The following is a 27,206-nucleotide window of genomic DNA, read 5'->3' on the forward strand; positions in this document are numbered from 1 at the left end:
TTTCAATCCCTTTGAAATATCCAATCACTTTTGAAATTCAAAAGTCTTTTTACAACTCAAAGTTTCTTAACTATGGGCTCCACAAAATACTTTTACTTCAAGAGGGAAAAATATCAGGGTTCAGTCACAATCAAAAGGAAAATCAAACTCTAACCATCCAATGTCTGGGATCTACTTGCGGTCTACTGGGACCCTCCAGGAGCTTGGGTCACTTCCCCAGCTCTGCCCTTGGTAGCACATGCCTTGTCTTCTAGGCTCCAGCTTCCTGTGCTCCACTGCTGCTGCTGTTGGTGGTGGTCATCTCATGGTGCCGGCATCTCCAAATCACTGCTGTCTTCTGCTGCAACTGGACTGCACTTTCACCATAGCCTCTCATAGGCTCTTTTCATGGTGCTAACCCTCAGCTTCTCCACACAATCCCTTTAGTCCTGGGCCTTCAACTGCCACTGAGGCAGCACCTTCACCAATGGCTTCTCCTGGCCTCTCACAGTGACAAGCCTCAGCTGCTACCCCTTCATGTTTCAAAACCAGTGCCACTTGTGTGACTCTTACACATTATCAAGTCTGGCTGCCAACACGAGGTACAACTGTGGCTGCCTCTGGGACACAGCTTCTCTGTGCTCTCAGGAAACACTATCACTTCAGTGATGCTGGTCTCTTCTTTATCACTTCTGATTTCTTAGCTCCAGCTAACCAGCATCAATTGTCCCAGTAATATAACAGTTTTGTTTTAGTAGTTCTGGTATCTTGTTAATCACAGCTGATTCTTCAGCCCCAGCTAACCAACACCACAGAATCTTCACAATCAAAACAGCAATGGCCCTGATAAAGAGTCTTTAATCCTCCCTCTGAAGTTTCATAAGCCAGGCCTCCATCGTTTTCACTGTTCTCAACATTCTCTTCCAATCTCCTACAGAACATCCCATAGAGCTCTTAACACCCAATGGCTCTTCTAGACCAAAGTTCCAGAGTCCTTCCACAGTCCTCCCTAAAACATGGTCAGGTTGTTACAGAAATACTCCACTATGCTGGGACCAACTTGTCTTAGTCAGAGTTTGCATTCCTGCACAAAACATCCTGACCAAGAAGTAAGTTGGAAAGGAAAGGGTTTCTTCAGCTTACACTTTCACATTGCTGTTCATCACCAAAGGAAGTCGGGACAAGAACTCACCTCACACAGGGCAGGAACCTGGGGGCAGGAGCTGATGGGGGTCATGGAGGGATGCTGCTTACTGGATTGCTTCCCTTAGCTTGCTCAGCTTGCTTTCTTATAGAACCCAATACTATCAGCCCAGGGATGGCCCCACCCACAATGGGCTGGGCCCTACCCACTTTGATCACTAATTGAAAAAATGCCTTACTGCTGGATCTTATGGAGGCATTTCCTCAAGGGAGTCTCCTTTCTCTGTGATAACTCCAGCTTGTGTGTGACACACAAAACCAGCCAGTACACTCAGATTTCTCAGGAAGTTACTTATTGTCTATTCTAATTCACCATCTTCTCTACAGCCCCAAACACCTTTTAAACCTTAAAACAGCAACAAAAACAAACAAAAGCATTTAACCTAATCACTTTTGGTGGTTTGTAGGGCCTTTAACAGTCTGCCTGAGCATCCTGAAGAGCTTTAATGTTTCAGAAAGGCCATACATGGCAGTCATCCCCAAAGAACATTCTCTGAGTAGTTTCTTCCTGATGCTAACAACAATCTAGATTTTTATGATCTAATGCATCCATTTGACTGTTAACTTTACTCCAGGCACAAAGTCTGTCTTTTTCCAGAGTCCAATGTTCAACACACATATATCACACTTTTGCCTAATATGTAAATGAGTGAATAGCTTCAGTCTCTCAATAGGTGCGCTCTCTCTCTCTCTCTCTCTCTCTCTCTCTCTCCCTCCCTCCCTCCCTCCCTCCCTCCCTCCTTCCCCCCCTCCTTCCTTCCCCCCCCCCCTCCCCCCTCCCTCCCTTTCTTCCTCTCTTCTCCCTCAACCCACAAACACAGTTCCAGGCTGATGATAAAGAAATTCTTCCAAACTACTGTATCCCTGAGTCGAGAAATTCAAAGAAGTTGTTCACTTTATGCTAAGAGTATAGGGTACACCCTCCTTGTGTAAAAGTCCTGAATAGCCAAGGACCAGTGATGTTCCAGCCCTTGGATATAATACTCCAAGCAACATTAAAAACATGGCTATTGCTACTTAAGCATCTGTGAGACACCCTGGATTGAACCTCTTCATTTGCACAGCAAGTGGAGGTAACACATGATCCGCGATGAAGAATTTGGAGAGTAGGTAGGCATTTTGGAGGCCAAGCCTAAAAGGGGAGTAATGACATCTGTGCATACAGTATTAGTTAAACTATGTCACATGATTACATGTGTTGCACTTAAGAAGAGACAGCTTGGAATAGTTTACTTGTGAAGCAAAAAAAAAAAAAAAGTAAGATTGGAAGCACATTAAAACATATTCATTTAAGGAACAAATTTTCCTATGAAGACTGTTATGTCAATCCCAGAGCATTGTCTTGCATTTTTAATAGTTTCATGTCCTCTTTGGGACACGGGTGCTTTGTATTTCTGACAGAGACAGTCTTTTGGCAGTGGGAGCAGAAACCTCTATTCTTGTTAATATCAACTGTCTTCAGAGACTTTGACCTACATGTCTCTGCTATCTTATTTTCAACCTCCAAATTCACATGTCTTTGTGATCTTCACTATTTTTAATAAAAACTCTCTGTTCTATTAACACTACTCCTCACATAGTCTTCCAGTCATGTTAATTAAGAGTATTTGTCTGATTTCCCCTTTATTGTTTATGCTCAATACAGGTATTTCTATTCTGTTGTTAGCTCTTGCCTTTCACAATAAAAGATTTCCAGGGCTTTTTTCTAATTATTTGGTACCAGGCCTAGTCAAAGTGAGGCATTATGAATGCGTGTTAAATTCAGTGGATGTACAATTATATGTATCTGGGTGGGAGAGAGACAGAGATAGTCAGAAATAGAGAAAGAAACAGCACAAATCTCTTCATTGGTGGGATTCATTACTGGGTGAGCCACACAGATGCATATTTGTACATTGGACAGCACCACACTGCATGTCTATAACCATTGGATACCTCCCAAGTCACCGGTCATGCTTTTGATGGAATGGTTTTAAGGATTCCATTTAGACTTTCAATCTCAGCTTTCCTATGGCCTGTCAGGTTGGTTGTCACTTAATTTACTTTATTTGTAGATTATCTCATGTGTACGGGAGCTGTCTGCAGTAGGTCTGTATGTCACATACATGCCTGGTGCCCTGGAAGGTCAGAAGAGAAAGTCAGAGTGTCTAGAACTAGAGTTATAAATGGCTGTGAGCTACCATGTGGATTCTGGGAATCAATTTTAAATTGATTTTTAACTTCAAAATTTTGTCACCATTTCTCTTCCTGGCCTTTCTAGAGACATTTGTCCTTCTGTTTAGAGCAGCTTTGACAGAGAGTGTAAAGAAAGCATTTGTGTTCATCCTGCTACACTAGACTGTAAGAACGGGGACATTGCTTTTTTTACTCCTGTTGTTAAACTGTTTATGTTACTGAGGGTTTTTTTAAAAAAATATATGTAAATAATTATGTATCTTCCCCTTCCCTTTCACCCCTCCAACCCTTCCCATTTACCCCCATTTCTCCTTTCAAATTCATGGTCTCTTTTTTAATGTGTGTGTGTATGTATACATATATGTTTCTGAATACATACATAAATAAAACCTCAATCTATATATCACCTGTGTGTATATGGTTATCTTAGAGATGACCAGCTGGTATTGGATAGCCAACTGGGGAGCTCTTCCCTGAGAAGTCCTTTCTCCTGATCTCAACATTCATCAGTTGCCTGTAGCTCTTTGTCTAGGGCTGAGGCTCCAAGAGATTTCCTTGGTTTTAAGCCTTTCCACTGTAACCATTTATCTAGATTGCACTCCCTACTTTTAAGTGTGGTGATTTGAATAGGAATGTCCCCTATAGACTCATCTATTTGAATGACTGGCCACAGGGAATGGTTTTATTAGGAGATGTGGCCTTGTTGGAGGACGTATGTCACTGTTGGGTGGGCTATGAGGTCTCAAATTTTCAAGCCTGCTCTCAATGGCTCACTCTTCTTTTCCTGCTGCCCGTGGACCAAGGTGTAGAACTCTCAGCTCCTTGTCTGCCTGCACAACACCATGATTCCTGCCATGATGATAACGAACTAAACCTCTGAAACTGGAAGCTAGCCTCAATTAAATTTTTTCATTTATAAGAATTGCTGTGGTCATAGGGTCTCTTCACAGCAATAAAACCCTGTGATACTAACAAAGCCTCGTCTTGAGCAGTGCTGTGGGAAGAGTCCACTCATAATTAAGGTAATAAAGGCACGATTAGACCCACTCTCTTGGGAAGATCTTATATTTTCTAATTACCAGCACTTTACTGGTGATGGTGTACATTTTATTTCTATGGTTTAGGATACATGAAACCTATTTCTGTTTTTCTAGTTCTCAGCTTTACAGAATACATAATACATAAGGTTTATCAGGTTTATAAGATTTATCTACATCTGTATCCTTCTGTAAGTATATGGAATGTGTCATATCTGTATTTCTCCAAAAAGACACTAAGCACTACAACATCCTATAATATTTAATGTCATATGTTATGAGATTCTAGTTCCAGATAGTGTGCTATTACATTTCTATATTACACACCAAGGACTGATAAGACAGCTCAACATCTCACTGGTTTATTTACCTGCCGATTCTTACAACTCAGATTTTACTCTTTTCTGACTCAGTTTTTCAATTGCTGCAGCCTATCCTTAGCTCAGTCTTTTGCAGAGCACTTGTAAATGGTAATCCTTCAGAGTCTTAGCAGGTCTGAAAAATCCTTTTTTATTCACATTCTCATACATAAATGAGTGTTGTGCTGGATATAGGATGCCAAATTCAAAATTATTTTATCTCAAGACTTGGATGACAGCTTCTTTTCTTACAAGCCTCCAGTGACTTAGGATTCCTTCTCCTTCTGAAGCTTTTAGGATTTTTCTCTTAAGGGTTCTGAATGCATTATGATTCATCTACATATATAAGCCCTTAAAGATGCTCCTCCTCCTGAATACACAAAAGGATATGTCATTCTTCGGCCCAGAGAAATTTCCTCTCTTGTTTTCTAACCTCTGTTGTAACTGCATCAATTACCTCCTGCTCAGAACACCCGAAATCATGGCTTAAAACAGTATATCTTTGCTTTTCTATTCTCTAATCCTATGGGTTAGTTGGGTGGCTCTTCCACTTGTCTTACCTAAGGTCATGATGAGTCAGTTGCAGTAGACTGAGGAAGTCAGATGGGATGGCTGTCGTGCTGAGATATGCTCTTTCCATGACTTCTTTGTAGCATGAAAATCTCAGGACAGCATTCAGATGATTGCACCTTCTCTCAAGTAATGAACTTTTTGTCCCAACCCCCAGGGATGCAAATCCTCGATGATATATTTTTATTAGTCATTTTATTTGTTTACATTTCAAATGTTAACCCCCTTCCTTTTCTCCCCTCCATGAATCCCCCACCCCAACCCCTCTCCCTTGCTTCTAAGAGGATGCTCCCCCATCCACCCACCCACTCCTGCCTCACCCCTCTAGCATCTCCCTTCTCTGGGGCATCAAGCCTCCACAGGACAAAGAGCTTCTCTTCCCACTGATGCCAGATGAGTCAGTCTTCTGCTGCATATGTGGTGGGAGCCGTGGACCTGCCCATGTACATTCTTTGGTTGGTGGTTTAGTACGTGGGAGCTCTGAAGGGTCTAGTTAATTGATATTGTTGTTCTTCCTATGGAGTTGCAATCCCCTTCAGCCTCTTCAGCCCTTCCCCTAACTCTTCCACTGGGGTTCCTGAGCCAACCTTACATACAATAAAGAGCTAATATTCAAAACATACAAAAATCTCAAGAAGGTGGACTCCAGAAAACCAAATAACTCAATTTTAAAATGGGGTACAGAGCTAAACAAAGAATTTTCAACTGAGGAATCTTGAATGGCTAAGAAGCACCTAAAGAAATGTTCCACTCCCTTAGTCATCAAGGAAATGCAAATCAAAACGACCCCGAGATTCCACCTTACATCAAACAGAATGGCTAAGATGAAAAACTCAGGCGAAAGCAGATGCTAGGGAGGATGTGGAGAAAGGGGAACACTCCTCCATTGCTGGTGGTATGCAAGCTAGTACAACCACTTTGGAAATCAATCTAGTGGTTCTTCAAAAAATTAGAAATAGCCCTACCTGAAGATGCAGCTAAACCATTGCTGGGCATATGCCAAAAAGATACTCCAACATATATCAAGCAATCAACTTTAATATGTTTGGGTTCATAGCTTTCATCCCATTATCTGTTGTTAAATTGCTTTGGAACCATGGTAGCAAATGCATAATAGACTAGGCTTTTTACCTTATTGTGGCCAAAACAGGAGAGAGATGAAGAGTCTGGAGTCTGAATATCTCTTCCAAAAGTATCCCCTCAATAACCTATCTTCCTTCCGTTAGGCTCCATCTCCTAAGAGCCTGGGTAATCAATCGCCTCCCAATTTTACTACAGACCAGTGACTAAGCCTTCAATGTTGAGAGGTGGCCACCCAGACTCTTAGGAGACAGCAAAGGGGAAATTTAAAGTGTTCTTAAGATATGGCCATCAAAATCACGTAGCACCACAATTTTTTATTGGTTAATCACACTACGTGACAACCCCAGCTCAAGAGCTGGAGAACTGACTTGAGAGCCAGAGCTCGACAACAAGCATTGCAAAAAACTTTTTCTTACATTTAATCTTCACAGATGCCCATTGGCTCTTGGGAAACTGCTTCTGAAATGATGTTGAAATTTCTGAATTCCATCCCAATGTTTCTAAACTCCTCCCTTTTTTGGCCGAGACAGTGTCATAAACACTCAAGACTATACTGAAGCAAGCACCTTACGTTCACTACTGCTCCTCATTAGTGAGATCACTTCCTGCTAGAGCTTCTAGAAATGTCAGACCCCAGGCCATGGGCCCATATGATATTAAACACCCCCAAGTCCCTTCAGAACAATACAATAAACCTTCTCAATAGAACTGTGATTCTGGGAATGTATTCAACTTGTAGAACATGGAGACAGAGCATCCCCTCTCACTCTCTGGTGCCATTAACATTCTCATTTGCATAGAGATGCCTCAGTAAATGTCCACATACTTGTTTGTTCAAGAGAAAAATATCACATATTCTTACTTAATCATGGTACTTCTAAAACGATACACAAACTTTTCAAATACATTCTCAAATGTTTCTCTAGTTAGTTTTATGGTTCCTTTAACTATTCCCTTTCATTCTACATGTGGGAATTGGTAAAATAATATAGTTTACCTCATTCTCAACTTAGGGCAAAAAGAGCACATCGATTATTAATGGAAAGAGGCAATCAAGCTTTCAGAGATACGGGTGCCTTTGAACTATCTAGACCTTACCCAAATTCTAACTGTGTCTATTGCCTTGTACTAATAATGCTCATGTGTTTAGTATTGTCATGTAGAAAGGAATTAAATAAATTAAATAAGTTAAATTGCCTGTGCCCCCAACCTTCCACATGCTGCTGGTAGGAGATACTTGTCCTGTATCTCCCAACGGTCTCCACCTCTAACACAATCAGGACGTCAACACATGAATCTGGCAGTGAAAGGAGAAAAAACATTTAGTCCATGATGCCGAAAATGCATAAATAAAATTTGAGTTTAAATGCTTTCCCTTCCTCATGGCTGCTAAATTTAAGGATCTAATGTGAGACATCCCACCAACCTCAGAAGCCATCTATTTGTCTAACACTCATTGAATGTCTACCATGTGGCAGCTATGTTCCTCAGATACATAGATCCACTAAAGACAAGACAAACAAAGCCCATAATCACAGTGTCTATGTTTTACTGGAAGAGGCACATGATGAATAAGTAAACAAATGAATTATCTGTCATATGGACCTTCATCAGGAAACTGGAGACATGGCTCAGCAGTTAAGAGCATTTATTGTTCTTTCAGAGGACCCATATTTAATTCCCCTACCACATGGAGACTCACAACTGTCTGTAACACCCTCACACAGATATGCATGCTGGCAAAGCATCAATTCACATAAAATAAATGATAAAAAATCAGCAAAGATGAGGAATCACGGCATGACAAGAACAGCTATTTTAGACAGTGACAATTTCTTCTTCACTGTCCACATGTTCACAGGCCAGCAGAACCCTGAATGAAGTAAATGAACAATGTGACTTCATTCTTGTCTCCATGGTACATTCGTGTCTCTGTTATTAAATTATATAGCCAGATATTTAAAAATAACACAGAGCTAAATAGCTATTCAGAACCATTCTATTAAAAAAATATATATAATTATATGATTGTAACACTAATAATCAGATGAAAAAAAGCTATCAACGTAAGAGTGAGAAAAGGAAAGGGGTTCAAGAAAGGGTACCTAGGAGGGAATCCATGGAAGAAGGGGAGAGGTGAATGATGTAAAGCTATTTCAACTAAAATTATACTTAAAACATGAATCACCTTTCAGTAACAAAATACCACAGTCAGGATATCTTATTCAACAGACAGTAAATTTCTTACAGCCCTGGAAACTGAAAAGCCATGACAAAGATGTTAGAAATTTTGGTTTCTGTAGATAATATTTTTTTGATATGTCCTCACTTGGCCTCTCCTCTTTCTATATGCAGATAAAAAAGGCATAAGTTCTCTGGAGCCATTTGTAATCTGGGCACTAATCCTACCTGTTAAGGGCACCACCCTTACAATCTCAGTCACTTCCTTAGAGGCCCCATTCCACATACAGCTCTACATGGAACTAGGGTTTCAACATGTAAGTTATGGGGACACTCAATCCATTAGACCTTTATACCTAGGAAGTGGCATACATGTGATGTGTGACTAGAGCTCACTCGTTGTCTGTCATGACACAAGGTAAGACACAACCGAGCAAGATGCCCAAACAATGTACTACACAGACACAAACCATTATTCCCAAGAATGCTGCTATTTCTTATAGCTTAAAAGTCTCTTGAATTCTATTCCATTGATCTTCCTGCCTGTCTCTGTACCGATACTATGCAGTTTTTATCACTGTTGCTCTATAGTACAGTTTGAGGTCAGGGATGGTGATTCCTCCGGAAGTTCTTTTATTGTTGAGAATAGTTTTTGCTATCCTGGGTTTTTTTTTTTTAATTTCAAATGAATTTGAGAATTTCTCTTTCTAACTCTGTGAAGAATTGAGTTGGGATTTTAATGGGGATTGCGTTGAATCTGTAGATTGCTTTTGGCAAGATGGCCATTTTTACTATATTAATCCTGCCAGTCCATGAGCATGGGAGATCTTTCCATCTTCTGAGATCTTTTATTTCTTTCTTCAGAGATTTGAAGTTCTTGTCAAACAGATCTTTCACTTGCTTGGTTAGAGTAACACCAAGATATTTTATATTATTTGTGACTATTGTGAAGGGTGTCATTTCCCTAATTTCTTTCTCAGCCTGTTTATCATTAGAGTAGAGGAAGGCTACTGATTTGTTTGAGTTAATTTTATAACCAGTCACTTTGCTGAAGTTGTTTATCAGATTTAGGAGTTCTCTGGTGGAAGTTTTGGGGTCACTTAAGTATAGTATCATATCATCTGCAAACAGTGATATTTTTACTACCTCCTTTCCTATTTGTATCCCTTTGACCTCTTTTTGTTGTCTAATTGCTCTAGCTAGGACTTCCAGTATTATATTGAATAGATAGGGAGAGAGTGGGCAGCCTTGTCTAGTCCCTGATTTTAGTGGGATTGCTTCAAGTTTCTCTCCACTTAGTTTGATGTTAGCTACTGGTTTTCTGTATATTGCTTTTACTATGTTTAGGTATGGGCCTTGAATTCCTGATTTTTCCAAAACTTTTACCATGAAGGGATGTTTAATTTTGTCAAATGCTTTCTCAGCATCTAGTGAGATGATCATGTGGTTTTTTTCTTGGAGATTGAATGAACCAACACACCTATGGTCACTTGATCTTTGACCAAGGAGCTAAAACTGTCCAGTTGAAAAAGGACAGCATTTTCAACAAATGGTGCTGGTTCAACTGGAGGACTACATGTAGAAGAATGCAAATTGATCCATTCTTATTTCCTTGTACAAAGCTCAAGTCCAAGTGGATAAAGGACCTTCACTTAAAACCAGATACACTGAAACTAATAGAAGAGAAGGTGGGGAAGAACTTTGAATACTTGGGCACAGGGGGAAAGTTCCTGAACAGAACACCAATAGTTTATACCCTAAGATCAAGAACTGACAAATGGGACTGCATAAAATCGCAAAGTTTCTGTACCACAAAGGACACTGTCAATAAGACAAAACGGCAGCCAACAGATTGAGAAAATATCTTTACCAATCCCACATCCAATAGAGGGCTAATATCCAATACATACAAAGAACTCAAGAAATTAGACTCCAGACAACCAAATAACCCTATTTTAAAAAATGGAGTATAGAGCTAAACAAAGAATTCTCAACTGAGGAAACTCAAATGGCCGAGAAGCATCTAAAGAAATGTTCATCAACCTTAGTCACCAGGGAAATGCAAATCAAAACAACCCTGAGATTCCACCTCACACCAGTCAGAATGGCTAAGATCAAAAATTCAGGTGATAGTAGATGCTAGCAAGGATGTGGAGAAAGAGGAACACTCCTCCATTGTTGGTGGGATTGCAAGATGGTGCAACCACTTTGGAAATCAGTCTGGCGGTTCCTCGGAAAATTGGACATAGCATTATCTGAGGACTCAGCTATAACACTCCTGGGCATATACCCAGAAGATGCTCCAACATATAACAAAGACATATGCTCCACTATGTTAATGGCAGCTTTATTTATAATATTCAGAAGCTAGAAAGAACCCAGATGTTCTTCAACAGAGGAATGGATACAAAAAATGTGGTACATTTGCACAATGGAGTATTACTCAGCTATTAAAAACAATGAATTCAAGAAATTCTTAGGTAAATGGATAGAACTAGAAAATATCATCCTGAGTGAGGTAACCCAATCACAAAAGAACACACATGGTATTCACTCACTGATAATTGGATATTAGCCCAGAAGATCACAATACCCAAGATTCAACTCACAGACCACATGAAGCTAATGAAGAAGGAAGGCCAAGTGTGGGTGCTTCGGTTCTTCTTAGAAGGAGTAACAAAATACTCAAAGGAGCAAATATGGAGACAAAGGGTGGAACAGAAACTGAAGGAGAGGCCATCTGGAGACCATTCCACCTGAGTATCCATCCCATGTGCAGTCACCAAAGGTAAATGCTGATGTGGAAGTCAGGAATACAAGCTGACAAGAGCCTGATATAGCTGTCTCCTTAGAAGTCTGCCAGAGTCTGACATATTCAGAGGTAGATGCTCACAATTAACCATTGATCTGATCAAGGGGTTCCCAATGGAGGAGCTAGAGAGAAAGAGCTGAAGGAGCTGAAAGGGTTTCCGTCCCCATGAGGAGGGCAATAATACCAACCAACCAGAGCTCCCAGGGTCTAAACCACCAGCCTGGGAGCACATAGGGAGGGACCCATGGCTCCAGCTGTATGTGTAGGGGAGGATGGCCCTTTCAGGCATAGGTGGGAGAGGAGATCCTTGGTCCCATGAAGGCTGGACACCAATGTGGGGGAATTTGAGGGTGGGGAGGTGGGAGTGGGGGGATAGGTGGGGACACATCCTCATAGAAGCAGAAAGAGGGGGGATGGGATAGGGGATTCCTGGGCGGGGGGGAGGGGAAATGGGGTAAGGGGATAACATCTGAAATGTAAATAAAATATCCAATAAAAAATGTGTTTAGCTTAGCTAAAATAAAAACACATTAATATCAGAAAAAATAAATAAAAATAAGTAAATAAATGTCTCTTGAAGCACTGGAGTTTTGTTTCATTCCTTTGGGTATGATAAGTAAGCCTGAAGAATTGAGAGATGAACATTAATCAATTTAATATTTATTAGGGAAAATGATAATATGCAGCAGGTTGGAATGATAGCCTCCAGGTAGCAGAAACACACAGAGAGACACCTACACGTGAGCACATGGGCATATGCACACATTGCCTGTGTGCCCTAACCTTCCACCTGCTGCTGGTAGGAGATACGCATCCTGTATCTCCAAAAGGTCTCAACATCTAGTATGGTCAGGAGTAGATAGGACTTCAACACATCAATCTGGCAGTGAAAGAAGAAACAATATTTAGCCCATGATAGTTCTCATAAGGAAAATGAAGGTACCTGTCTCCAGGAAGCCTTGAATATGAAGCCATGAGATTCATCCATCCCCACTGACTTGTTTTGTTGGCTTGGTGCAGTGTAGTGTAAAAGGGTGAATATGTTGTTTAAAATGTGAATATCTCACAGAATTTGGATTCCCAGATTTTGAGGGGACTGTGGGTTGTAACTCAGTTTGCAAAGTGCTTGCCTAACGTCCACGGGGTCCTGGGTTCAGTTTCCAGCACCTGATAATCAGGACACAGTGATGTGCTGTGGCACACACTGTGATCACAGCACTCAGGATTTGGAGGTAGAAGTGTCAGATATTCAAGGCCATTCTGGGTTACGTAGTGAATTCTAGGTCAGCCTGTGCTACAGGAGACCTCATCCAAAAAGAGTGCATGTGGGGCTGGAGATGCTAGAACTTCACTCCTTCATGGCAACACCTACTAGGAGCTAAGCAGTAGCCCATTTATTTCTTTTATTCATCTTATTTGTAAGGATATTTGATTTTTATGTCCTTGCAGTACTTGTATCTTGTTACGATCTCATATGTCCTCAGTTTCCCTTTCAGCACATCAATATTTTTCAATATGTATCAGTCTTAGCATGGGGACTGAAATACCTATTCTCTAAACAGTCTCACTACAGGTCACAGATGTCTATCAACAAATAGTTGTTCTTTACACATCTGTGTCCAAAAAAGTCTCTTTAAGTGCCAAGACCAACTCACATCCAGCTACACATCTGGTCCATCTCTTTCATGTGAGCCAGGGCAACCGTAAACATCTCTTCCATGGACTTAGCACCATGTCACAAGCACTGCGTCCATCAAAGGCTTGTTCTTGCCACCTCCTTGTCACATGATCACTCTGCCACTGTGTAGTCTTCAAATGTCAAAACAACAGCAGAATGGCAACCTGTCAGATGTGGTCCTGAGTCAGGACTCACAGCAGCAGCAGATGCTTCAGATCACCAGGGGGAAAATCACTATGACAATAGCTGTATATCAAGTTCAAGGTCACAGTGAACCATCTGCAAAGACCACACAAGTAGAATTTCTCAAGAGCAGTTTAAATAATTTATGACAGAAAGATAAGCGTCTGCTTGAAAAGGAAGACATACAATTTCATGCAAGTGACCTTTTCCTACTGTGTCATCCAGGGTAAGGCAATTAGATATCTCTGCATGGAAATAGATGTGACTGGTGGGTAATGATCTAGGAAAATCCCCTGTGTTCTCTTCTGACCTTGCTTGTCTTCTGTCAGTAAACTCACACGGAAGATTCTGACAGGTGAGAAAGCCTCTAGTCAAACTTATTCCCAATATTCCAGCAAGGAATGATTTGTAAAAAGTAAAATTTATATCATAATTTGTTTGAGGCAAATATCAAGAAAGAGACTTTTTGGTTCCAAGTCTCTCTCCTTTAAAACCAGACATCGCAAGGTGAGGAAGCGCCCATTGAAAACTTTGCTCCTGAATTTTGGGGACAAGCTCAACAACCTTACCCTGTTTGGCAAACCTACATATGACAAACTCCGTAAGGAAGTTCCCAACTATACGCTTATGACTCCAGCCATGGTCTCAGAGAGACTGAAGATTCGCAGTTCCTTGGCCAGCGTGGTCCTTCAGGAGCTGCTTAGTAAAGGATGTGCCAAGCTGGTTTCAAACCACAGAGCCCAAGCAATTTACACCAAAAATTTCAAGGGTAGAGATGGCCGAACTGCTAGTGAAGATGCATGAACAAGTTCAATCAGCTGTACACTTAGAAAAATAAAACTTTATTAAATAAAAAAAACAAAGGAAGAGAAAATTTTGCTTTGAGATCTAAAAGAGCTATCTACATTCTTCTCCAAGTGTTTACTTATGCTAGGGCATGAGGTTCACCGGCTGACACTGGGTGATGTAGACAAGACGGTTGTCTGTGTAGGTATCTGAAGGGGACCCGGACATCTATACCATAAGATAGCCACGCACTTCAAAATAAATCACTCTCTATCATAAGATCCTAGCCTTTATGCAATATCCAGAATCTAACCAGTTTTTACTTATGTGACCATTTTAATATCCTGTGATAAGTGTTGGGGAAAAGAACTACTTTGATGTAGAAATTAGGAAATCACAGTTCTCACAGTTCCTAGGAATGAATCATGATTCAATGTTATCAAAACCTGTCCAAAACTCCTAAAGAAAACAAAATCTCTAACACTGGTGTATTTGATTAAATTTTTATTTGTATAATTTCTATTTTCATCATTCAGTATATTTGTTGTAGAGGCTTTTTATATAACTATGTCATTTATAACATAGATGGTGTGGTGATTTGAATAAACATGGCTCCCCTAGGTTCATGTATTCAAATGCTTGGTCCCCAGTTAGTGGAAGGATTAGGAAATCTTGTTGGAAGCCTGAAGGGACACAGGTTTGAAGTTTCAAAAACCTAAGCCATTTCCAGTTAGCAGTTCTCCACAACTCTATGTCTGTCTGTCTGTCTGTCTGTCTGTCTGTCTGCTATCCATCCATACACCCACCCACATACATACATCCATTCATCTACCATCTGTCTGTCTCTCTTCTCTCCTTTCTCTCTCTCTCTCTCTCTATCTATCTATCCCTCCCCCCCCTCTCTCTCTCTGTGTGTGTGTGTGTGTGTGTGTGTGTGTGTGTGTGTGTGTGTGTGTATGATGGTTTGAATATGCTTGGTCCTGGGAATGACACTATTAAAAGGTGTAGCCTTGTTGGAGTGGGTGTGGTCCTGTGGGAGGAAGTGTATCACTTTGGGGGTGGGCTTTGAGACCCTCCTTCTAGCTGTCTGGCAGAAGTAGTCTTCTCCTGTTTGCCTTTAGAACTAGATGAAAAACTCTCAGCTCCTCCAGTGCCATGCCTGCCTGGATACTGCCATGCTTCCTGCCATGATGATAATGGACTGAACTTCTGAATCTGTAAGCTAGTCCCAATTAAATGTTTGCCTTTATAAGAGTTGCCTTGGTCATGATGTCTCTTCACACCAATGAAAGCCCTAACTAAGACAGTCTTAGTTGCAACACCATGCTTGTCTGCCTGTTGCCATATTCCTCACCATGATGGACACAGACTCTAACCATCTGAAACTATAAGCTCCAAATAAATCCTTTCTTCTATAAATTGGCATGATAATGGTGTCATATCACTGCAATAAAAGTTCAAATAGGACAGGTGGCATACATGAATACATAACAAACATCCAAAATCATATCACGCTGAGATAAGAATGATTTTCCTTTTGGATATTTCTTTTCAATCCTTTTGTAAAAGGTTGAAGTTTTACTATATATACCACTGGCTACACTACATTTTTCATTCAGCAGTTTGAAGTCCAGAATACTATTTTGTTGTATAGGTAAATTTTACTCATTTGTAATTATCATTTGAAAATTTAGATTATTTCCAAGGCTTTGATATGGACTTGTAGTGCATTCAAAATTTTAATGGTTTACAGTAAAGAACATGTGTGTGTGTGTGTGTGTGTGTGCATGAACACTGTTCAGCCATATATCTTGTGCATATATGTCTTCATATATCCACTATGTGCACTTTCCTGACTGAACTATCTCCCTATACCTAGTAAGAACTACTTTAAACGCTTGGATTTTTTTTTTTAATTTTAAAAAGATTTATAACTACTGAGTCTGTGGAGGTTTTTTTTCCCCCAAAATGTTCACTAACGTCTTAGGCCCCTCCAAAAATAAGTATTTCATTACTTTAATATCTAAAATTACTCAGAAGTCTGGATTTTTTTCCATGTGTCTCCTCTTGTATTCTTTCTCAGAACTACATGTAACTTTGACATGATTATCACTATATTGTCATCATAGCTTTGTATTATGTTCAACAGTCTAACTAGATAAGTCTCTGGAAATAAGCCTTCATTGTCAGATTATGAGCTATTGTATAATGATATAATGATCATCTTTAGATGACCTTTAGAGTGATTTTGTCAATCTTTCAAGTCCCATTGAAATTTTCACTGGGCTGTCATGAAATGTATAAATTATTTAAAATATACGGTCTTCTTGCCAGGAGCAGTTCCCATTTTTTTTTATGTTCTTTTGTATGCCTCAGTAAAGTGTTAGCATTTTCTTCATTACAAAAACATCAATCTCTATTTTTAAAAATCCTTGTGCATTTTACATGTAAATAATTCTTGTCAGAGGAATATTTTCTGATTTTTCTACATGGTTACTGGTAGGTAGTGCTTAGAAAAACTACTGATTATTTTAAAGTATTTATTGTGTAGCAAAATAAAATTTTGGATCCATTTCCTCTGGTTTCTAGAAATATAATCAAATCGTCTGTAACTATAACTCTCTTGTAATTTCCAACAGTTATATATTATTTTGTGTCCTGTGCCATTACTGAAAACAATTACAAGAGAAAAAAATATAATTTCAATACCAAATATAATTTTAAGACTGATTTTTACTACCCTCTTGTGTAGAATATTTTCTATAAGACAATACAAATGCTAGAATAGAGGCCTTCTGAAGGATGGTTTGAGGCTGGATAGCCTAGTTCAGTAAGCCTATTGATATATAGTGTATTTAAAAAGAGTGTCTACAATGCACTCAAAACCCTTGAAACTACATTAGACAACAGTCAAGGAAGTAGGAGATGTTAGCTCTGGAGAATAGAGACTCATTTGAACCTGCTAGAGCAATGGTTTTTAATCTTCCTAACACTGTGACCTGTAAATACAATTCCTCATGTTGTGGTAACCCCCCCCCAACCATAAGATTACTTTTGTTGTTACTTCATAATTCTAGTTTGCTACTGTTATGAATTGTCACATAAATACTTGTGTTCCCTGATGGTCTTAGGCTACCCCTGTGAAAGGGTCATTCAGCTGCAAAGAGGTTGTGACCCACAAGTTGAGCACCAATGTGCTCCTACAAGAATTTCATAAAAACAAAGCTTAGATCTGTTATCACATGTTTCTGAAAAAAGAAATCTGAAATCAATCTCATAGAGGTCAGCTAAAAAGCAAGAAGAAGCTGGAGCTGTAACTCAGCTGGCAGAGTGTTTGGTTAGCATCCGTGAGGTCCTGTGTGTGATCTCTAGCACCCTTAAAACCAAGTGTGGTAGCATAATCCCAGCATGTAGAGGCACGGAGATTAGGAGTTTAACATCATTCTCAGCTACATAGGAAATCTGAGTCCAAACTAGGCTTGTGAGATCTTACCTCCACACTGAAAAAGCCAGTAACAAACTCCAGAAAGAAAAGTACTCAGATAGAAGTACTCAAAAGTGGGGTCCATGACAAACAAAGTGTGAAACACATCTGACCATCCAGTGTTAGACAAGACTACCATTAAGATCTAATCTCACTTTATAGTCTTTATTTCCCTCACCCAGTTATGTACTCTCTAGGGAGCCTCGTACATAAATATTTGTTGAAAATGCATTCACATTAAAATAGAAATAGTATATCAGAATAACCCACTTATTTTTTAAAGATTTAACTATTTATTTAATGTATATGAGTGCTCTAATTGTATGTACACCTGCATGCCAGAAGAGGATATCAGATCCCGTTATAGATGGTTGTGAGCCACCTATGGTTGTGGTTGCTGGGAATTGCACCCAGGACCTCTGGAGGAACAGTCGGTGTTCTTAACCCCTTAAGCCATCTCTCCATTCTCTAACCTACTTATTTTTATAGACTAAGTTTTTAATAAATATATCCTAAACTTTGAAAATATATAAAAAAAAAATAGTTGGCTGGGACTGTATCACAGTAGAGTGTGTTTTCAACCAAGCTCAAAGTCCCAGGTTCAATCCCCTGTCCTGGTAATAAATAAATGAATAGTATTAAGAGGCAAATTTATTTGGTGGAAAGAGTAATAAGACTTGGTCCATTCATCCCTGCCTATAGCATGGGGTCAGTCAGTGAATGTCTATTAGGATGGGCAAAAAGTGTCAACACACACAGGAAGGAGAAGCAAAGTGTTTGAGTCAATTTCACCTAAACTCATTTATGTTTAAACATTCACTGGATTTCCAAATAGTGCCATCAGAGTATGTGCTATTTAGAATTGTACTTTTCATTTCCAACAACAAGCCTCTTGAGGAGATAGGTAATGAAAGCTGTAGGTGCCTTATACATTTCTCATTCAAGATTAATGTTCACCCTGGGTCTTCTCACATTCCAAAATCTCCCTAGAAAACCCTTGCCAAGAAAACATCTTAGAAGCCAATAATAACAAAGTGTCTCCTTGTGGACAGAAACCTGCTTATCTCTCAAGATCTGTGAATACTTACCAATAACACGTTTCAATTATATCCTGATAGTTTGTATGCCACTTTGTGGCTAACATCAGCTTTTTTTAATCGATAGGTGTCAAAATTAGTAATTTGCCCCAAAATGCAGAACTACAGCATATTTTACAAAGAAAGGAATTATTTGTGCATCAGTATCAATGTAACAGTTGGTGATCATGTGAATATTTGATCCCAGATGTGACAACAGAAGAGACTGAATGGTAATCATGATGGTGAATTAAAGATGGAAACAAGAAACCTTGCCCTTCACTGGAAATTTTTGGAATATTCTCTTCACCCAGACACAAACAGTATTCTATGTCTGTTGATTGACATGAAATGGAAGATAGAAAAGTACTGTTCTGGAAAACAAAACCCAGGATGAATAAGTGATGGATGTCCTTTCCTTCCCTGGACAGTCTAACCCAGGTGCTGAAAGACTGTAAAGAGAGACATGAGCTACGTCATTCAAGTGACATACTGTTTATGGGCAGGATGATCCTGCCCCTACTAAGTAGACTGAGTATTGGGCTCATTAAAAAAAAAATTGGTCTGTGAAAACCAGCAATGGAAGCTAGCATCCAACTAGTGCGGGTTATCCAAGAAATGCGAGCAGAAATCAACAGACTAGAGAATGAGAACCATGCCCTCCGTGTGAAGCTCACTTCAGTTAGTCAGACAGCATCTAGCTCAGGGAGAGAATCAGAAGATGAAAGGGAAGAAGCCGCAGCATGTGACCAGTCTCCGGGGACCCTTCCTGGGGATATTCCCGTCGATTCTGCACCAGCTGTGCAGAAACATCAAGGTACCAAACATATGTGGTGGTTCTGGGTAATTCTCACCTTTTCAAGTATCCCCCAGATCACTGATTTGTTGGGCTACTCCAATAACGTCATCATTGGGTATTTGCAGTGTTTGCAGTGATTGATTTCATCCTCTTCCTCGTAGTAGATGAACTTTACATCCCTAGACAAGTTTTCCTTTAGGTTCTTGAAGGTATATGTTTTAACAACAGTAAAATGACTTCTGAGTGTATCAGGAAATATAAGAACAGAAGTGTAAAAATCCATCACATTGAGAACAGGTTTTTCACTTCGATTTTAACTATATAAATTCTGCAATGCAACACAATGCTGTGCGTGTTGATTGGTGTGGTCGCTTATTTAAGCCCAAATAGCTTTTTGTGTGTGTTAGCATATGAATCCAAATCAGATAAATATGGTTCTTGGAGATTTGTTGCTCAACCACCCGACTCTGAGCTACTTATTAAAATCCTTAAATCTTATCCACCTGAAGTACTGTAGTATCTGCCTCTGTGCTGATGACAACTATTTGCAATGATAAGTAGTGCCTGGCAGTATGCAACAAATAGCAGGTACTATCTCTCATCTTTCTGCAGAGTTTCTCTGTCCAATGTGAGCATATATTACACACAAATCAGCATATAGATAGATAGATAGATAGATAGATAGATAGATAGATAGATCAATTAATAGCACCAATACCTGCAAGTACACAATATATATATGTATATATATGTGTATATATATATACACATATACACACATATATGTATATATTGAATACGTCAAGGTGCAAGGTCAATTTTTAGCATATTTTAAAAATTGATTATCCCATTTTTCACAGTAGATTCTCAATTCAATAATTACTTAAATGGTTGGAATCAACCATAAGAAACCTATTCTACATTTCAGTTGTCAGTGTGTGTCTACAACAACATATTTAAATAAAATTTATGTACATAATTAACTACTCATAGCTCTTAATACCATCCATCAAAGACTTCAGGCAATGCCAATTAGTGGTTGTGAACAGTTTGACAGTGGAACATGTCACATTGGCTGGTTGGTCTTATTAGACATGTTCCTTTCTAGTAATGAGTCAAAGCATTTCAAAGCTGCAAACATTTCTGTCTGGATCTGCATAGCTCTGTCTACTGATTATCTAAGAAAACCATAAAAGAATAACCTATAAGATTAGACCTTCTTATTTTAAAACTGAAAGAAAAGATTCAGCTATTTATAATATATCCTTACTACAGAGTTTCTAATTCCTTGCAATGGTGACAATTTGTACTGAATAATTCTTCATTGTGGAGGTCAGTCTGGATGTTGCATGATATTCGGCACCTTCTATGCTCCATAGCAACAGCTGCTGTAGCACTTATCTGTCCAACCCCAGTTGCAACCATTAAGTTATCTCCAGCCAGTTATGATGGCATATGTTAGTAACCCCAGTATGTGAGAGGCTCAAGTGGGAGAATTGTGAGTTGGCACCTAGCCTAAGCTATACAGTAAGTTCAAGGCTAGGCTGGGTTATGGCCTGAGAGCCTGCCTCAAAGCGATAACAACAAAATGTCTCCGAGCACTGCCAAATGCTAGCTGTAGATACTTCACTTGCCATCACAAGCCACAGACTCACTCTAAAGGTAGATAGTTCTTCCTCAAATCTCTTCTCTATATTGTTTATCCAAACAATGGAGCAACTAGGGTCTTCACAGCTTAGTACCTTATTCTAAGATAAGTACTGCACTACTCAAAGTATTACCCTCTATGCCCTCAAGATACATTATTAAGCTTAGAAGATGTTAGAACATTAGTAAGATCTAAACACACAGTCAGAATCGCACTTCTTCAACACATAAATAATAACTTCCAGTAAGAATACTATATTAAGTTTGAGAGGGGCTAGCTAAAATAGATGTCATGAAAAATTAAGAACCTTTTGTAATTGTCCCAACAAAGCACACACACAGATGCAGGCACACACACACACACACACACCACACAAAATGTAATGTAAAGGTATGCGTGAGGATCGAAGCTTTTAAATTGTATTTGTCACCAAATGATCACCGCTGAATACATATATACAGGTAACAGTGAAACTACACAAACTGAGTAGTTTGTAGCTATGTATCAAGGAATGTGAATATGTATATACATGTGTATATGTATACACATACACACACGTATGCAACAGCAATCAACAAAAAAAGACAACATGAATTTCACATGTTAATTAGGGGGATATAAGGGAGAGTTTGGGTTTGGACAGGGATGGGGCAAATGATGTAATTATATTATAATCTCATAAAATAAAACAATTTAAGTGGTATTTGTCTTTTATGTAATATATTTTCTCAGGAGTAAATACAAGGAAGGAAGACGAACTAGCCCAACAGTACCCTCACATAAAATCCATGATTGTATCCTAATCTCCAGCTAAATGATTTTTATCAGATCTAAGTTTTCTGGTGAAATATGTATGGTCTTTTAAGAAGGGAATAATGTCATCTACCATAGCAATAAATTGGCTTTTGTATAATAAAAATAAATAAGATTGTGTCATTTTCAGGAAATGAATGGAAATAGAGATCAGCATTCTAAGCGAAATAAGCCAGACTCAGGAAAGCAGATGCAAAGTCTTTTCTATAATATGTGGAACCTAGACTTTAAAAAATTATTTGTGTGATGTGAAAAGAGAAGGGAGCCCATTTAGCAAAAGGAAGAGGGTGTGTAAGAACACCTGAGAGTGTCGGACACTTTGAATTCAATACATTTGAGCTTATTAAAATCTCATAATGGAACTCATTATTTTCAACAGAGAGCACACAATTGTTTCAAAATATCAGGGCTTGAGAGACAATTGCATTGGAAAGTGCTTGCCATGCACGCCTGAGGAGCCGAGTCTGAGTTTCACGCAATGGAGTGCACAGAAGCCAGCACTGGAGAGTCAGTGACAGGCAGGGCTGTGGGGCTTGGGGCCCGGCAAGCCTAGCTCACTTGGTGGGTTCCAGATGGCTAAAGATACTGTCTGGGAAGAAGAAAGAAAAAATAAAGGAAGAAAAGAAGGAAGGAAGGAAGGAAGGAAGGAAGGAAGGAAGGAAGGAAGGAAGGAAAGAAGGAGGGAAGGGAGGAAGGGAGGGAGGGAAGGAAGGAAGAAGAAAAAAAGGGAAGAAAAAAGGGTGGACAGCATCTGAGGAACAATATCCAAGATTGTACTTTGGTCTCCACATACACATCTATACACACACACACACACCCTAAACATACGTGCATGTGCACATATACATATACAAAAAATACATATGCATACACACACATATACACATGCACACACAAACATATACACACACAGCACATATACACAAATATACATTCACACACATATACACCCATACACACATGCACACACAAACATATACACACACAAACACAACAAACACATATACACAAATACACATTCACACACATACACACGTACATAAACAAACATGCATACACTCATACAGACACACACACATACAAACACACACAAATACACATAGACACAGACAAACACACACATTTGTATACACACAACTTAGAAAACAATCGGCAAATCAGCAAATTGCACCAGATATATTTCAAAGCTTTTTCCTGTAAAGTTCTTGGTTCTATTAAGGTGACAATCTGTTAATGAGCAATTGCCTCACCAATAATGTAAAAGGAGTGATATTCCTTATCTCCTAGGCTCTGAAATATATAAATATTCATACATAATAAAATACTACAAGCAAGAGCAATGTGAGTTTTTTCAGTGATGCTTATCAAAAAACACTAGCTATGCCAAGAAAATATTATTACTTGACTTACAGATATGTTTTATTAGAGGTTTTCATAATATATTGCCAACATCATTTGAAATTAGAACTTGCAATAGAATCCTAAAAATCTATTATGTAGGAATTTCGGGGTGCATCCCATTTAAAAAAAAATTCCTTACTTTACAGTTAAGAGTATAAAACCCATAACATTTAAGAAAGCAACATCTTCAATACCTCCTCAAAAACAGAATCATACAATACCCTTTGATAACTAGATTGGCATAAGACAGATATGTGCCTCTCTTCAAGAAAGGAACTCGAAGGACCTGCAAGCAAATCATTTGGCGCCACAAGTTCTTCCAGATGTTGTGTGATAGATACAGTGAGAAAAACAAAGGAGACATTCTGTGAGCAGAGTTAGCTTCCCCTCTAATTGCCGGAGGCCAAGGACTGAGGTATAGCTCAGGGTTACACCTGTTGGCTGATTATATTTATAATGAGACTACAGAGTGCCTACTCAGAATGAACCTCCTTGGATAAAAACATGCTTGCAGAAACATCTGCATTGAATTGTTTTTGATGGATATAAAATCTAGCCATGACCTTACAGAATGCTCCCCTGTGCTTCTTACCCTGTGCTATCATACCTTGTGACTACCACAGGTGTTAACATTTGCGGGGGAAGGTAAAAGAAACATCTCATTTCAGGAAGCTCCTGGCACTGTGGGGGCCTTTTCCATCTGCTCATATCCTAAACTGGCAAGGAAACTGCATTCGAAATTGGACTAATGGTCCTGTGATGCTATGTTGAATATTTATTCCCTTGTGTTGATAAGAAAGAGAAGAATAATTTGTGACCCAGGGAGATGAGCAAAGAGTTTATTTAGTAATCAGTTCCATATTAAGCGATCTCAAATAAAACAAATTTAACTTTGCTATCATGAGCATAATCTCCCCCTGCTGGATTCTCCAGGATTAGAGGTGGATAGACAGATTGTTAGCTAATTCTTTTGAACAGAAAGTTTTGTGTTTATCAATTTTCAAAATCCAGTTTTTACATAAAATTGCAGATGGTGTATGACACTACAGCCCCTGGAAGTGCTTAAATATAATGTATAAATAGCATTTACAGTTAATCACTTCAGATAAATTTGCACATATCTGTCCTAAACTCTTGCCTAAAAATGCATCCTCTAATTGTCTAAACTATGCAAAGCCAGGACAACTCTGCTGGGTGTTTTCTTTTGTTTTGTTTTTGTTTTTGTTTTTCTGCAATGTCACAGAAACTTTTTCTTCTTCCTGCAATGACAGGAGGCAAATTTAAATCAATCACGTGGGTCTGACATTCTCAAAACATCAACACATTGCATAGATTTTATTACACCTCTGTGCTGGCTAATAACAAAGTTATAGCAAGCAATATGAAGATTTAGTAAGCAGAAAGGTCCTTGGAAAAATGGAAATCAACCATGAGGTTAACATCGTCCTCATAAATGATAACCAATGCCGTTACATAGGTGACGACCAATGTGCTCATAGGTGACAACCAATGTTTAAGTAGAAGTCAAATGATCACCCTCAAGTCACAATGTTAGGAGGGACTCAGAGAAATCAAGACTCCCTAAAATAAAGTTTTGTGAACTAAAGTTCTTGAGTTTACAAAAAAAAGGTGGGGGGGGGGAGATTTGGTTTTCTTCTAGGAAGAAATGTATCACAAGACATTGATGGACAGAAATTGAACTGTGAGGCCTCAGGAACTAAAGCCATCCATCTGCCATCAGGAAGACACACCCAACAATTGTCCATATAAATTTGTTCTCTTCTATGTTGTCTTGTTCCTATCTCTCAGTGGATTGTCTCACGATGACCAAATAAAACCTGTCAACCAAGTACAGGCCAGTTAGTAATCACCAGCTGAATTCCTGTGACCATCCAGATGACCAAAGACAGTGGATGAACCTACTCTTCTGTATTCAGCAGTGAGGAGGCCTTCTGAGATTCTGTTCATATTATATTTTAAATGTATACTTACTATTTAACTGTGTACATATGGAGTATACTATGATAAATTTTATACAGTTTTACAGAGGCAATGCTTAATATTGATCTAATTAGTATTTGAATCTCATGAAACACATTTTCAGTTTTTATTGGCACATAATAATTGGACATATGTATGAGGTATGTCTTCATAGATCAATATATGTGTACATACATTATGTGTACTGAACAAAGCATGGTGCTTAACATTTCTGTATCTTCATTATTACTTTGTGTTTAAAATACTTGGGCTCCTCACAATCTTCTAGTTAACCATAAAAATCTACAATAATCTATTGCAAACTAATTCTGTTAGTGAAGAGTTTTCTCTGGCCACACAGTTAAATGACCTGATCTCCCCTTTGATATGTGCCTACCCCTTGCTTTCATCAGGTTTGTCTTCCTAGAACCTATCATTATCTGAATTGCACCATGCATTGCTTACTTACACTGTATTTTCTACATACACTACACACTATAAGCTCTATGCAGGTGAAATTGTCATGATCTTTATTGCCCCAAGTAAAAAACTGTCCAGCATGTGGCTGTGACCAACTAACAATTAGAAGATAAATCAGAAAACAGATGTCTTTTTTTCAACATCAACAAAGAATGATCAACATAATTTTTTTAATTTGTGAAGGTCTTTAAGGGTCAACTGTTCTTTAACTCAATTTTTGTGTTTCCTGTCCAGGCAATGTCATGATTGTCAGACGCTACGCCATTTCTCCATCAGTTCACTCCTATGCAGTCCATGACCCCTGGGAAGCTAGAAACAGACTTCCAAATGATGGAACATCATTGACATGTTCTTCAACTAGAAAGCAAGACAGTGAAGAAAAGAGGTTGGCAGCAGACGCTTACGGCAGTGATAGCTCCAGCCAGAGGGCTTCTTCTGATGACAATTTTTGCAGGTAATGCTCTCCGTGCCTCTGGTTAATTTACAGGCACTGACTGAGAGGTCACCAAGCATCCTTCTAGATAGCCAGGAAGTAGTCACTGGAGGAAACAAAGCCAAAGGGTATAAATAATTTCCTTCTCAACGATAACCACCTAGGGAATCAAAAGAACGATTTTTAATGGGATCAAATGGCTCTTTCCAACAGATTCTTTAATAAGCAGAAAACAGTCTTTATACCTTCTTCAAACATTAACCATACTCTGAACTAGGTACTGACAGCAGGAGATTCAGCGCAGTAAGCCATTAGATGATGAGGGAGATGTACAGGCAAACTCACCACTCAGTAGTATGTCTCAAGAAAAAGAATAGCTACTTTAGGAGCTAAATACACAATTTCTTTCAGAGAAAGCAAGCTTCTTACAGAGGCAAATTTCTTCAACAGATTTGAGGGAAAATTAATATGATGAACTGTTTAAGCATAGACTCAAAGGTGCAAGGGACAAGTGAGAGTGCTCCAAAATACATGAATTGGTATTTAATATGAAATGCTTCTCATGGTTCCATGTATTGTACATGCAGTATCCCAGATCATGGCAATATTTAGAGAGGTTGTGGAAACTAGAAGATGGAACCTAGCTGGAGGAAGTGAGTCACCAGAATCAGTTCCTAGTCTCTTCCTGTAAGATCTCTTCCGTCTGCTGTGATGTAAACAGCTGTCCCCTGCCATGCACTCCTGCCACCAAGATGTCCTGACCATGTCGATGTATAAACTGAGAACATGACCACTCCAAGGTTTGGTTGAGGGAAAGGTATTTATTGTAGATATGAGGGAGGCATCTGGGAGAGTCCAGAACAGGAAGAGAAAGTGTTAGACTGAACATGGCCGGAAGACTGCACTGGGCCATGAGAGAAGAGGAGGAGGAGGTTGTGAGCAGGAGAGGAAGACAAAGAGAGGACCAAGAGAGAGAAGCAAGAGAGAAAGGACCAAGAAAAGAAGACAAGAAAGAGATGTATAGCTGACATGGAATAAGAGAATGA

General features: G+C 39.2%; 1 protein-coding gene across 1 annotated transcript; it reads left to right on the forward strand.

Moving 5' to 3' along the window:
- Positions 1 to 19,185: 19,185 nt before the first annotated feature.
- Positions 19,186 to 26,185, forward strand: LOC114640499 (putative coiled-coil domain-containing protein 195). The gene is made up of 2 exons (XM_028789418.1): positions 19,186 to 19,423; positions 25,962 to 26,185. The coding sequence occupies exons 1-2, from the start codon at positions 19,186 to 19,188 to the stop codon at positions 26,183 to 26,185; spliced, it is 462 nt and encodes a 153-aa protein (XP_028645251.1).
- The last annotated feature ends 1,021 nt before the right edge of the window (positions 26,186 to 27,206 follow it).

Source organism: Grammomys surdaster, unplaced genomic scaffold (genome assembly GCF_004785775.1).
Source record: "Grammomys surdaster isolate TR1022 unplaced genomic scaffold, NIH_TR_1.0 125833, whole genome shotgun sequence".
Lineage (NCBI taxonomy): Eukaryota > Metazoa > Chordata > Mammalia > Rodentia > Muridae > Grammomys > Grammomys surdaster.